The sequence below is a fragment of the Nomascus leucogenys genome, chromosome 5 (assembly GCF_006542625.1).
Source record: "Nomascus leucogenys isolate Asia chromosome 5, Asia_NLE_v1, whole genome shotgun sequence".
Classification (NCBI taxonomy): domain Eukaryota; kingdom Metazoa; phylum Chordata; class Mammalia; order Primates; family Hylobatidae; genus Nomascus; species Nomascus leucogenys.
In genome coordinates this window covers 48,546,897-48,561,326 of record NC_044385.1, presented here as the reverse complement: position 1 = coordinate 48,561,326, position 14,430 = coordinate 48,546,897, and the positions used below count along the sequence as shown (strand labels likewise).

At 37.7% G+C, this 14,430-nt stretch overlaps 1 protein-coding gene and 1 non-coding gene across 2 annotated transcripts in view; both read left to right on the top strand.

The window, feature by feature from the left end:
- Positions 1-13,768, top strand: part of PPP2R5A (protein phosphatase 2 regulatory subunit B'alpha) — a 75,690-nt gene extending 61,922 nt beyond the window's left edge. Inside the window, exons 6-13 of the mRNA XM_012506803.2 lie at positions 1,132-1,191; positions 2,181-2,289; positions 2,983-3,036; positions 8,856-8,906; positions 9,177-9,296; positions 9,384-9,511; positions 10,621-10,722; positions 12,546-13,768. Of these exons, the coding sequence (XP_012362257.1) occupies positions 1,132-1,191; positions 2,181-2,289; positions 2,983-3,036; positions 8,856-8,906; positions 9,177-9,296; positions 9,384-9,511; positions 10,621-10,722; positions 12,546-12,678 (757 nt within the window). The 3' untranslated portion in view covers positions 12,679-13,768. The remainder of the gene's footprint in view (positions 1-1,131; positions 1,192-2,180; positions 2,290-2,982; positions 3,037-8,855; positions 8,907-9,176; positions 9,297-9,383; positions 9,512-10,620; positions 10,723-12,545) is intronic.
- LOC115835294 lies at positions 6,565-6,700 on the top strand. Its single transcript, XR_004030282.1, has one exon. It is a non-coding gene; the product is annotated as a small nucleolar RNA SNORA16B/SNORA16A family (small nucleolar RNA).
- Positions 13,769-14,430: the final 662 nt, after the last annotated feature.

Genomic DNA, 14,430 nt, shown 5'->3' with positions numbered 1-14,430 from the left:
ACAAGGTCTATGTACTGTAAGTACATAGTATATATATATATATAACATATATATATGTAACGTAGTATATATGTAACATACTATGTATGTTGCCCAGGCTGGTCTTGAACTCCTGAACTCAAGCAGTCCTCTTATATGGGGCCTATCATTTGCTTGTAGTCATACCTCAGTATCTGGGGGGGATTGATTCCAGGGCCCCTGCTAATACCAAAATCCCAAGTCCCTTATATAAAATGTCATAGTATTTGCATATAACGTCCACACATCCTCCTGTATACTTTATCTCTAGATTACTTACAATACTTAATACAGTGTGACTGCTATGCAAATAGATGTTATTCTGTATTTTAAATTTGTATTTATTTTTCAAAAATATTTTTGATCTGTAGTTGGTTGAATGCACAGATATGGAACCTGTGGATACAGAGGGCCAAGTGTACTTTATAAATATTAATCTGTTAAGTAGTTGCTTCAGATCAGGAGATTTCATAACACCCACATTTAAGGTTTGGTTTGTTTGCTTTAATTAATTGAAGATCTGGCAAAATTTGGTTACTATTCCCACATGGCAACAATTAGAGATGAGTAATATCTGCCTCCTCTAGAGTGAATATCTTTCTCCAGTTCTCTGTCATCACTTCCTAAGCCCATAAATGTCTGCCCTATTCTATTTATGTCTCCCTGCTTTAAAGGCAACCCTAATCTTGGAAAGCTATGCAGCCTATATAGTTAGAGGTTTAAAGAAATTCTGATTAAAAATGGCTTTATTACATATGGGTCTTTTTCTCTTGGATTTCCCTATAATTAGAGGTTTCTTATTTTAAAAAGTATTTCTTTGAGAAAACTTACCTTTCTTATAAATTATTAAGTTGAATATTCCCGGTGAAATGACAATCTGTTATCTTCACATATGGCGAGTTTTGGCAAAGGCATATGTAGTTCAGTAGGAAACAGATCTTTTGTAAGATTGATATGAATTAACTGTTTGGGGCAAAAGAGCTTATAAGACCCAAAACATGCTTGTGTGTTTCTAATAGCTGTCCTTTGGATTGATTTCTTCACCCTCCTGCCTGTTTCTCTTAGTTTTCTGAAGTTTGATTTTGATTACATCTGTCTTTATTTTAAATTCAGGTTTATATATGAAACAGAACATTTCAATGGTGTTGCTGAACTTCTTGAAATATTAGGAAGGTAGGTCAGGTTTTTTTGTTCTTTTTAAGAATTAAGTGAATGTTTTATGTATTAAAATCTTAGCTGGGGTTGGAGAAATTATGTCATATTTTAGAGTTTAAATGTAGAACACATAGTTTCTCAACTGAAGTCTTTTTTTTTTTTTTTTTTTTTGAGATGGAGTTTTGCTCTTGTTGCCCAGGCTGGAGTGCAATGGCGCGATCTCGGCTCACTGCAACCTGTGCCTCCCGGGTTCAAGCAATTCTCCAGCCTCAGCCTCCTGAGTAGCTGGGATTATAGGCGCCTGCCACCACACCCAACGAATTTTCTAATTTTTATTTTTAGTAGAGATGGGGTTTCACCATGTTGGCCAGGCTGGTCTTGAACTCCTGACCTCAGGCAATCCACCCCCCCTTGGCCTCCCACAGTGCTGGGATTACAGGCGTAAGCCACTATGCCCAGCCTCAGCTGAATTCTTATTACCTTTTGCCATAACACTTTGCCTTCCTTATTCACTACATATTAGTATTAAGAGAATTTTAGACCCTTCTGTTACTATTTCGAGAATGATTTTAGTTTCCTTTATTAATAGTAGAAAATGATTGTGGAGAGAACTACTTCTTACTTTCACGTTATCCAACAAAGTAAGAAAAACTACCCATTTACTTCAGAAAATATTGAACGTTCTAACAATATTGTGATACTGACTCTCCTGGAGCTTTGGGGGCAAAAATAAAAGCAACAATGCATAAAGTGACAGGTTTGATAGAAAATGAAGATAGAAATTACTTGGGAATTAATTGACAGTCCTAATTTTCTTCTGGAATCATCAAATGACTTAGAGGAACAGACTTCATAGTAATAGTCTTCCTAAAGTAGTTTGAAGATGAACAGTCATACAACACCAAGATTGAAGCAGAGCACTGTTCCTTATGTACTCATGGATATGACAGCTTTTAGAAACAAAGTAGTAACTACTTAACCCTTCCCCTGCCTTTTTTTCCCTCCAGTATTATCAATGGCTTTGCATTGCCACTGAAAGCAGAACATAAACAATTTCTAATGAAGGTTCTTATTCCTATGCATACTGCAAAAGGATTAGCTTTGTTTCATGCTCAGGTAAGTTTCAGAAACATTTCAAATGAAATGAATATTATTTCAAAGGCAAATATAAAGGCAGAGAAATTGAGAAATATTGAGATGACAGTTTTAAGTATAATTAAGCAATTTGCTTACAAAATTACCCAAAGCAAATTTTTCTTATTTTAAAATATTTAGTTGTTAAGACCAATATTTAATTTCTATATCTACACTTACACTTTGAGTATAAGATACACACTTTCCTCATTTTAGTCCAGGCCTTGACCTAATTATGTGACTTTGAATAAATCTTACATATCTACAGAATGTTTCTTCCAGCTGCAATAACCTAGACCTAGTTAGAGAGATTTTGGTCTCTTCTATTAATATTTAGAGAATAATATATCAGCATAGGTGTACATGTAGAAACATGCTGAAAAACTAAATTGTTAGCTCTAGTCTTATTTCAGTTAACTTTATAGTCAGAAATTACTACTAAAAATGTTTTTTAAACTTGAAGTTACTTTCAAGGCTAAAAAGTTACACAATTGTGAGTATAGTTTCACGATTGAGGTATTTCACAGTTCATTCACAATTGTGAATATATTTTTGTATATTGAAATAATTTATCAAAATGAGGTAGTCTAAAAAATATTGGCTAAATATAAAAATCCTACATTATTAAATGTTATCTCACTCAGTAATATTTATAAACTGTCCCTTACCTTTTAGCTAGCATATTGTGTCGTACAGTTCCTGGAGAAAGATACAACACTAACAGAGCCAGTAAGTGTTCTATTTATTTTCATGTTTTTGGTCTGCATTTATAGCATTTCATTGTAGCTTTCTTTTTATAGCCTTTATAGTTATTAAACAGAATAATGTACCTTAAGCTAAAGTCATTTAGAAGAAGAAATGTGAGATTAATCAGCATTCAAAGAAGGGGTTAGGAGGGGAGAGTTCTCATGAGTTATATGTCTTGAATAACCAAAATATAGACCACTATTAATATGTAGTAGTTAAGATGTACGATGATAGGATCAGATGACCACAGTGAAATTTTATATGCATACTGTCTTCACCAATAATCTTAAATCTTCATTCACCTTTTGGAATTAAAGCATACTTCGAGGTTCCCAAAACTACTACTCCCTTGAATTTTGTTTTGTTTTTAATAATAGAATTTTTGCCACTCATTAACAATAAACCACTTGATAGGGATAGAAAACATTTCCTTGCTTTTGGTGATTAAGATATAAGATGTAATCTTGGAATAAAAGTTGTTTATGAACCAGCGAGGCAACTTAGTCTTTGAATTCTACTGTTATTTGCCTCTAGAATGAAAATTCAGGAGAGAGTGAAAACATAATTAGTTATGAAGATTTACTGAGGATTCAAGAAAAACAAAAGATGAAGTAGGGTGAAACAGAAAAATATAAAAGCATAGAAAACATTTTAACCTTGGTGAAGTAAGTATTTTGAGAGAATGCTTTCTAGGCATGTTCAATCTAAATATTTACCTAGTATCAGGTTGGTGCAGAAGTGATTGCGGCTTTTGCCATTACTTTTAATGGCAAAAACTGCAATCACTTTAGCAGCAACCTAATAAATATTTAGTAAATACCAAATGGATTGAAAAACTAAAATATATATGTATTTTTACTATATTACGAACCTTCTCAGGCTATCCGTAGGGATGCTTGAAAAAATCACATACTTAGTATCCTCCCTTTCACTTGAACTTTGTGTAATGGAACAAAAGACATTTTTCCACTCCTTAATTTCTTTTAGTATTTTGACTTTTAGATTTACAGTCTTTTCTAGAAACAGCTGTAAACAGTTTTTGAAGACAGTTCAGGAGAATTAGAAACCATATATTTACACATGAAACCACATAAACCTCTGAAGTTGATTAAAACTTGGCCGGGTGTGCAGTGGCTCACAGCTGTAATCCCAGCACTTTGGAAGGCTGAGGCAGGCAGATAACTTGAGGCCAGGAGTTTCAGACCAGCCTGGCCAACATGGTGAAACTCTGTCTCTAGTTAAAATACAAAAATTAGCTGGGCATGGTGGCACAGGCCTATGGTCCCAGCTACTCAGATGGCAAGGGCACAAAAATTGCTTGAATCCAGGAGGTGTAGGTTGCAGTGATCTGAGCTCATACCAGTGCACTCCAGCCTGGGCAACAGAGTCAGACTCTGTCTTAAAAAAAGAAAAAAGTAAAACCTTAATACAAATCTATGATAACTCCCATTAGAATTAAGAAAAAGAAAACCCATAATAACACATATTGAAAAGTCATGGTTCATGCTTGGTAAATAGTATACAAATAAAATTTTACTTAATTAATGTGGGGTGGATAAGGAAGACAGGTGATTTATTTTTAAAGAATGGAAGATAGAGTCTGGGCACAGTGGTTCATGCCTGTAATCCCAGCACTTTGGGAGGCTGAGGCAGGCAGATCACCTGAGGTCAGGAGTTCAAGATCAGCCTGACCAACATGGTGAAACCCCATTTCTACTTTAAAAAAAAGAAAAAGTAGCTGGGCATGGTGGTGTGTGCCTGTAATCTCAGCTACTAGGGAGGCTGAGGCACAAGAATCACTTGAACCCTGGAGGCGGAGGTTGCAGTGAGCTGAGATGACACCAAAAACAAACAAACAAAAAACAACACTTGACGATTAGGGAGAGGGATGATGGCCAGTTATTCGGCTTTTATCTGGTTTGGCTGAGTTGGGTTAATGAAAATAGGAGCAGGATGAGGAGAGAGAGTAAGATAAATACCCAGGTTAAGAAAGGGAAATATTTTCCAACTCATAAAGCTCTCTCGATATTGAGAGCTTGCAATTTCTAACATAGGCCATTTCAGCACCAAAATTACGGCCATATTACTTGGGTTTGAGCCTTAATACTAATTTTCTGGAAAGCAGGCATTCCTATCGAAGCTTTCTACAAATTATAACTAGCTCAGAGCTTTTGTTAGTTTATTACTCAAGCCTGTAATCCCAGCACTTCGGGAGGCTGAGGCAGGCAGATCACCTGAGATCAGGAGTTCAAAACCAGCCTGGCCAACATGATGAAACCCCGTCCCTACTAAAAATACAAAAATTAGCCAGGCATAATGGTGGGCACCTGTAATCCCAGCTACTTGGGAAACTGAGGCAGAACTGCTTGAGGCAGAATGGCTTGAACCCAGGAGGGTGGAGGTTGCAGTGAGCCGAGATCACAGCACTGCACTCCAGCCTGGGCAACAGAGTGAGACTCCGTCGAAAAAAAAAAAAAAAAAGTGCAGGGTGAAAGAATTAACTAAATATTCATTACAGGTAAGTTTCCATGTAAAGAGGAAAAAAATGAAGAGTCGGCATGACTTTCAAAAGTTTTATTTTTTTGGCAGTGTAAACCTTCCACGCAAAGCTGCATTTTTATAAAACAAGCAAAACAAAACAAAACACCGTTCTTATTCCAAGAAAATCTAACTTGAGCCCCAAAATAATTTTTTTTTCTTTTCTTTTTTTTTTTTTTTTTTTTTGAGGCAGAGACTCACTCTGTTGCCCAGGCTGGAGTGCAGTCAGTGGCACAATCTTGGCTCACTGCAACCTCCACCTCCCGGGTTCAAGCAATTCTCATGCCTCAGCCTCCTGAGTAGCTGGGATAACAGGCGCACGATACCACACCCGGCTAGTTTTTTTTTTGTAGTTTTAGTAGAGACGGAGTTTCATCATGTTGCCCAGGCTGGTCTCGAACTCCTGAGATCAGGCAGTGTGCCTTCCTCGGCCTTCCAAAGTGCTAGGATTACAGTTGTAAGCCACTGCACCTGGCCCACATTGACATCTTTTTGGGGCCACTAGTCAACCCACTGTTCGTTATTCTGTACTGCCTGACATTGAAATTTGTGTATGATGAGGGTAAGGAACTGCATTTGGGTTTGTTTGTTTGTGTTTTGGCTTTTTTTTGTTTTTTTTTTTTTGAGACAGGATCTCACCACATCACCCAGGATGGAGTGCAGTAGTATGATTGTGGCACACAGCAGCCCTGACCTCCCAGGCTCAGGTGATCCTCCTGCCTTAGCCTCCCAAGTAGCTGGGACTGCAGGCATGCACCACCATGCCCAGCTAATTTTTTTGTATTTTTGGTAGGGATGAGATGGGGTTTCACCATGATGCCCAGGCTGGTATCGATCTCTTGGGCCCAAGCCTGCCTTGGCTTCCCAAAGTGCTGGGATTACAGGCCTGAGCCACCATGCCTGGCCTACATTCATTTTCAATTATGCATATCAAATGATCACAAAATTTATTGGCTTAAAATAGCAAGCAGTTATGGCCTTTATCAAAGCTGCAGCTGCTTCCACATAGCTGCTGTGGTCAAAAAGAAGCCGAGAGTGACAGTTTTCCTTGAATGGTCATAGTTCTGTTTGCTGTAACTGATCTGCAACATTTTGGGAAAATATAGTTCCATTGGGAGGAAAAATGACAAGCATTTGTTGCCTTAGTTGCTGTGAATCAAGAATCTGGTCATGGCTTAGGTGGGCCCTCTGCCTCAGGGTCTTTTACAAAGCTGCAATTGGAGTATTGGCCAGAAGTTGAGTCTCATATAAAGTGTCAGATGGGGAAGGATCTGCTTCTAAGTTCATATGTATGTTGGTAGAATTCAGTTTGTCAAGTTATGTTGGACTGAGAGCCGCAGTTCTTGGCTGGCTATTGGCCAGAGCCCACCCTCAGATCCTTGTCACCCAGGTTTCTCCAGCATGGCACCTCACTTCATCAAAGCCAAGACAGCAAGAGTCCACTAGTAAGACAGAAGTCACAATCTTTTGTAACTTACTCAGGAAGTGACATTCTGTCACTTTTGCCACAGTCTGTTGGTTAGAAGCAAGTCACTAGGACAGCTCACACTTGAGAAGGGATTACACAAGGGTGTGAGGACAATTAACAAGCTCATGAGATCATCATAGAAGTCTGCCAACCAAAGGAGCCTGCTACATTTTTCCTTTCTAAATAGTGAGCTACCTGTCCCAGTACCACCACTGTTTCCCATGGAACTGAAAGGCCACCTTTGTCTTATATTAAAATCTATATATACATGAGTATGTCTAGATACTCATATATATCTTTTCTCTCCATTTCTTTGCCAATATATTCTTGTTTTAGTTGCTGATACCCGTAATACAGGTTCTGTTCCATTAACTCCCCCCACCAAAAAAACAATTCTTGTCTATTTGCTTATATTTATGGATTTTAGAATAAATGTTTCTAGTTCCAAAAAATAATTCAATTGGCATTTGATTGAAACTATATTAAATTTACTTATAAATTAAGTACAGGAAAAATAATCTCTGCACAATATTGAACCATGTCACTTATTTACAGTCATGTGCTGCATAATGACGTTTTGTTTAATAACAGGCTACGGGCCGGGCACGGTGGCTCAAGCCTGTAATCCTAGCACTTTGGGAGGCTGAGGCAGGTGGATCACGAGGTCAGGAGATCAAGACCATCCTGGCTAACACAGTGAAACCTTGTCTCTACTAAAAATACAAAAAATTAGCCGGGCCTGGTGGCGGGCGCCTGTAGTCCCAGCTATTCGGGAGGCTGAGGCAGGAGAATGGCGTGAACCTGGGAGGCAGAGCTTGCAGTGAGCCGAGATCGTGCCACTGCACTCCAACCTGGGCAACAGAGCGAGATTCCATCTCAAAAAAAAAAGAAAAAAGAAAAAACACAGGCTACATATAAAATGGCAGTCCCAGACAGGCGTGGTGGCTCAGGACTGTAAACCCAGCTACTTAGGAGGCTGAGGTAGGGGGATCTCTTGAGCCTACCAGGAGTTTAAGACCAGGAGTTAAACTACCAGGAGTTTAAGACCAGCCTGGCCAAGATGGTGAAACCTCTCTCTACTAAAAATACAAAAATTAGCCGGGCGTGGTGGCGGGCGCCTATAATCCCAGCTACTCGAGAGGCTGAGGCAGAGAATTGCTTGAACCTGGGAGGCCGAGGTTGCAGCGAGCCAAGATCACACCACTGCACTCCAACCTGGGCGACAGAGTGAGACTTCATCTCAAAATAAATAAATAAATAAAAATAGTCTCTTTTGTTTCATTGTATTCTGGTTATAAAGATTGTGCTAGCCATGAAGGAGACTGAGAAGCTGTCCGGCTTTTTTTTGTGCTTCATAATGGTTTAAATAACAGGAATCATCTGTTTCTTAAGGTTTCTCCCTAAAATAACCTCCCTCTCTCACCCCACCAACTTATATTTTCCTTTATTTTCTTAGAAGTAGCACATACTATTGTTTTATGTGTTTAATTGATCACTTGCATTGGTCTTCATCCATTAGAATGTAAGCTCTATGAAAACCAGAGACCTCATCTGTCCTGTGCATCAGTGTGTCCCTAGCATCTAGAACAGTATCTGATACATAATAGGCACTCAGTAAATATTTGTTGAATAAATAAAATTCTAAAGCTGAGCAGAAAGTCTACTTATACACTTATATATTAAGCAATATTGATTTACTTCAGAATGAGTGTTGATATAATCACAGCTATGGAAAATACCTTGGGACTAACTAGCTTCATTGTTAAATTCATGCTAAACTTTTTCTTTTTCACAGGTGATCAGAGGACTGCTGAAATTTTGGCCAAAAACCTGCAGTCAGAAAGAGGTGGGTTGTGTTCACTAAATGTAGTGCATTTTACTAGAACTTGTCAATCCCAGGGCTATAAACCATGCTTCTTTGGGCTGGCTGTATTGCTGTTGCTAAAGAGCGGGAGATGTACACAGACTTGGTAGAAGACCTGTGCTATAGTAAACTCTGTGCCATCCAGACATTTTTTTGCCCATTGTATACTATGCAGATTAACCTTCTCATTTGTATGGTTTCTGTATTAGTTTCACATAATTTATCATGTTTCTTAAAATTTTTTTAACCTAGGTGATGTTTTTAGGAGAAATTGAAGAAATCTTAGATGTCATTGAACCAACACAGTTCAAAAAAATTGAAGAGCCACTTTTCAAGCAGATATCCAAGTGCGTGTCCAGTTCTCACTTTCAGGTATGATGTGTTCAGTGAAGCCCTTACTTTACACTAGTATTTCTTTCCTATTTTAGTTTTGACATTTCTCTAAATGTCTATTTTTAGGTTGCAGAAAGGGCATTGTACTTCTGGAATAATGAATATATTCTTAGTTTGATTGAGGAGAACATTGATAAAATTCTGCCAATTATGTTTGCCAGTTTGTACAAAATTTCCAAAGAACACTGGAATCCGTAAGTATCTTTTATATAGGTCGTATTTTTCTTTTTCTTTTTTTTTTTTTAAACCTTTTTGTCATTGATTTCCTAACTCATACCTGAAACCTATTACAGATTTGGAAGTTACTCCAAGATTAACATCAGTTGTATTCTATTCTGTATTTTATATACATATATACCTTTATCAAGTTATAAATGTGTGTGTGTGTTCTTCAGTGTGTGGTCTTAATGTCAATTTATTTTTAAAATTTTTTTAGAGACAGAGTCTTGCTCTGTTGCCCAGGCCGGAGTGCAGTGGTGCGATCATAGCTCCCTGTAGCCTCAAACTCCTGGGTTCACGCAGTCCTCTTGCCTCAGCCTCCCAAGTAGCTAGGACCACAGGTGTGCACCACCATACCCAGCGAATTTTTATTTTTATTTCTTTGGACAGTTGAAGTCTCACTATATTGCCCAGGCTGGACTGAAACTCCTGGGCTCAAGTGATCATCTCACTTTGGCCTCCCAAAGTGCTGAGATTGTAGGCATGAACCACTGCGCCCAGCCTTCATGTCAATTTAAAATTGCAAATCTCCCTGGAGGTTGTGGTCAAACCCTCTTGGGGAGACCAACTGAACATTTGCAGAGGATGCACAAACTACTCCGTTAATGCAGAGTGTGTTGGTCTGCTGTCAGTGTATAGTCTCACCTCTATAAATGGCACTGTCCCAGGGGAAAACTGAAGAGCTAAGGGTAATATATTCTAACTTCTTTAACATCCTTATCCGGCTTTCTGCTTTTCTTGTAAGTTTTGGTAATTGGATCTTTTTCATCTTCTTTTAATGTTGTTACTCAGGATTTCAGCCATGAGACTGTAAAGCCGAAATGAAGATAACTATGGTGAACATTTTTAACTAGAGTTTAATGTAAGCATGATAAAGTGGAAAAGATTTGAGTTTTCTTAGACTGTCTCTACCACCACTTGCTGTATGACCTTGAGCATATTACAAACCTCTTGAGCCTGTTTTATCATCTCTAAAATGGATTAAATGAATCAGCCAACCTTTAATCCATTTTAGAGACCATAGTGTTACATTTCCTCTCTGTTAGCAGTATCGTAACTCAGGACTGGCTCATTTTCATTTCAGGACCATTGTAGCACTGGTATACAATGTGCTGAAAACCCTAATGGAAATGAATGGCAAGCTTTTCGATGACCTTACTAGCTCATACAAAGCTGAAAGACAGAGGTATTTGATATTTTGAATTACAAAATTATCTATACATTTTATGATAGTTGAATGTGATTCAGTTCAGGAAGGTATCTTCTCTCAGTTCAGATTTTCATATTTAAGAAGTTAATTACCTTATAGTAAACATTACAGTGTGAAAGTCTCTTAACATATACGTCATTTCCAGATAAACTAGCCCCAGTATTTTTATAAATTTGTTAAAGCAGAAAAAGCAGTAACATTTATTTTTGAGGGTAGTTACATAATTTACTTCCTATAATGGTTAGATTATGATTTTAATGTGGATCATAAATCCTGTTTATCTCATTCTGAGCCTTAGATTTCCTCAGTCTGTTAGCATCTGCATATGAAATATAATTTATGCTGAATTTTAAATATCAATTTGTACAATTTGATTTTTTATCCATGCATTTACGAAAATCCTTTTTGTCCACCTGGGCTTCCAGAGTGAGCTTTACTTTTCAAGTGTTGTTTGTTAGCAGTAGGTGATCCTTATGCTGTGGATTATCAGAAGGTGGTATTTTAAAGTCAGCATAGTTCTCCTTTGGGAAGAGGGAAGTCACATAATGATATGGCTTAGGGTACTATTAATATGTTGTTCCTTGCAATAATACGTATTTTAGAGTATAAATGTTAGCACATACCAGCCTTTAGAAACATGGCTTAGTGATAACCTCTTTTTGAGAATTTCATAAATTACTATAAAATAATCTTTCAAGAATTACTTTCTTCTCATGTTTATTTCAAACTCAAGAAGCGCTTTCTTAAACTTAAGTGGTTAGTAACCAGTGTACCTGAGCCCACCCATTATTTGAGGATAATAGTTACCATTTACTTCTAATAAGCATATTACCTGTTCTGTTTAGAAAAGCTGATCTATTTTGACAAGTTCCTAGTTATGGTTATCTTAAAGTAGAAAATGGATAGCCTTTCTTCAAAGCCATCTAGCCCATTAATAACTAACTCAATGCATTATTTCCTTTAAGTAGCAGCATTCAGGCAGGAATAGAAATTAAGTACATGTTTTGAGCCTCAGGAAGCAATGGGAAGAAAAATAAGATGACTAGGATCATAGGAAACTTGTATTTGAAAAATAATATGTATTTCACATGACTAAGAATATAATCATTAATCCTTTAAAAGGACTTATCCTTTTAACTCATTACTGCAGAATTGTAAGCCTATGTTTTACATGTTCATGGAGCCTTTCAGAATAGACTGGTCCAAGTTATTCAGAAATGTTTTCCTCAGAACTGAAATTAAGTAGTTGAAATGACATATGAAATATTTTGACTTTCATTTTGTTCTAGAGAGAGATTACTGAAAGTAAAGTTTTCATTTGACATGTAAAAGAGGAGATAGTAAGATACAAACTGGTTAGTGGCTAGAGATGTGGCTGTTAGTGGCAAAAATGTGGCTTCTGCCTGGTGTGGTGAAGGAAGTGCTTCCTACTGACCTAGTGGCCAGCCCCTTCAGCCTTTTTAATAGGGATTAGACTACTACAACTGCAAGATGTTTACATGAGAAAATTAACGTGTAAGTACTTTGTTGACTATAAAGTACAGTATCATGGTAGTGATAATGTGTAGGGGACAGAAAGCAAGTAGTAACGTCTAGCTGCTACAGGAGATGCACAGACTCTTCATTTAGGAGAGTGACAAGAAGAAATTAGGTGCTCCAGGTAAGTGGACTCCAAAGCTTTAGCAGAGGTCTTTAAGTGAAATGTGGGTAAGTAATGTGTTCTCCAGTAAGCTGTCAAACAGCATCTCTCTTGGGTTCTGAAATAATTTCTGATTACAAAAATTTTGGTTTATCTACAGAGAGAAAAAGAAAGAATTGGAACGTGAAGAATTATGGAAAAAATTAGAGGAGCTAAAGCTAAAGAAAGCTCTAGAAAAACAGAATAGTGCTTACAACATGCACAGTATTCTCAGCAATACAAGTGCCGAATAAAAAAAAAGCCTCCCACCTCTGCCAGATAGGCACAGTTTTGTATGCTTTTTTGAAATATGTAAAAATTACAAAACAAACCTCATCAGTATAATATAATTAAAAGGCCAATTTTTTCTGGCAACTGTAAATGGAAAAATATATGGACTAAACGTAGCCCTGTGCTGTATCATGGCCACAGTATATTGTAACCTTTGTCTAATCATTGGATTTATTGTGTCACTTCTGAAGTTTCACAGAAATGAATGAATTTTATCATCTATGATATGAGTGAGATAATTATGGGAGTGGTAAGAATTATGACTTGAATTCTTCTTTGATTGTGTTGCACATAGATATGGTAGTCTGCTCTGTATATTTTTCCCTTTTATAATGTGCTTTTCACACTGCTGCAAACCTTAGTTACATCCTAGGAAAAACTACTTCCTAAAATAAAACTAAGGTATCATCCTTACCCTTCTCTTTGTCTCACCCAGAAATATGATGGGGGGAATTACCTGCCCTAACCCCTCCCTCAATAAATATATTACTGTACTCTGGAATTTAGGCAAAACCTTAAATCTCCAGGCTTTTTAAAGCACAAAATATAAATAAAAGCTGGGAAAGTAAACCAAAATTCTTCAGATTGTTCCTCATGAATATCCCCCTTCCTCTGCAATTCTCCAGAGTGGTAACAGATGGGTAGAGGCAGCTCAGGTGAATTACCCAGCTTGCCTCTCAATTCATTCCTCCTCTTCCTCAAAGGCTGAAGGCAGGGCCTTTCCAGTCCTCACGACCTGTCCTTCACCTAGTCCCTCCTGACCCAGGGATGGAGGCTTTGAGTCCCACAGTGTGGTGATACAGAGCACTAGTTCTCACTGCCTGGCTTTATTTAAAGGAACTGCAGTAGGCTTCCTCTGTAGCGCTCTGAAAAGGTTGACTATATAGAGGTCTTGTATGTTTTTACTTGGCCAAGTATTTCTCACATCTTTTGTTATCAGATACCATTCCAATCTCTTAACTTGCAGTTGTGTGGAAAACTGTTTTGTAATGAAAGATCTTCATTGGGGGATTGAGCAGCATTTAATAAAGTCTATGTTTGTATTTTGCCTTATGTCATCTTTGCTTCTTTTAGCTCTAAGCTTAGGCATACAGGAGAAGTCTGCCCCCCTTTTTATATACATATGTGTATTTATAGAAACTTTTAAGACAAATTGTGGGACGAAGTCTAATTTAAAAATAGGAAGATTGTGTGCCAAGGTTGAGTGTTCTAGCCCTTTACCAAAATATGTTTTACAGAATATTTGCATAAAATTCTAAGTTCTAGGATATCCTTCCATCATCCTTCATGTCCTTGTATGTTAAGAGGATGGGTTTAATTTACTTTGAAGCTAATTTTTCATAATCCATAATAAATAGCACTTTTAGTGAAGAGCAGGGAGCCTGTGGCACAGTTAGAAATCAGGTATTATTGGCTGGGTGTGGTGGCTCGCGCCTGTAATCCCAGCACTTTGGGAGGCTGAGGCGGGCCGATCACCTGAGGTCAGGAGTTCAAGACCAGCCTGGCCAACATGGTGAAACTCTGTCTCTACTAAAAATATAAAAATTAGCCATACGTGCTGGTGGGCGCCTACAATCCCAGCTACTTGGGAGGCTGAGGCAGGAGAATTGCTTGAGCCTGCAGTGACCCAAGATGCACTCCAGCCTGGGCAACAGAACAAGACTCTGTCGCAAAAAAAGAGAAAGAAATCAGACATTATTGTAATAAAGTGTTAT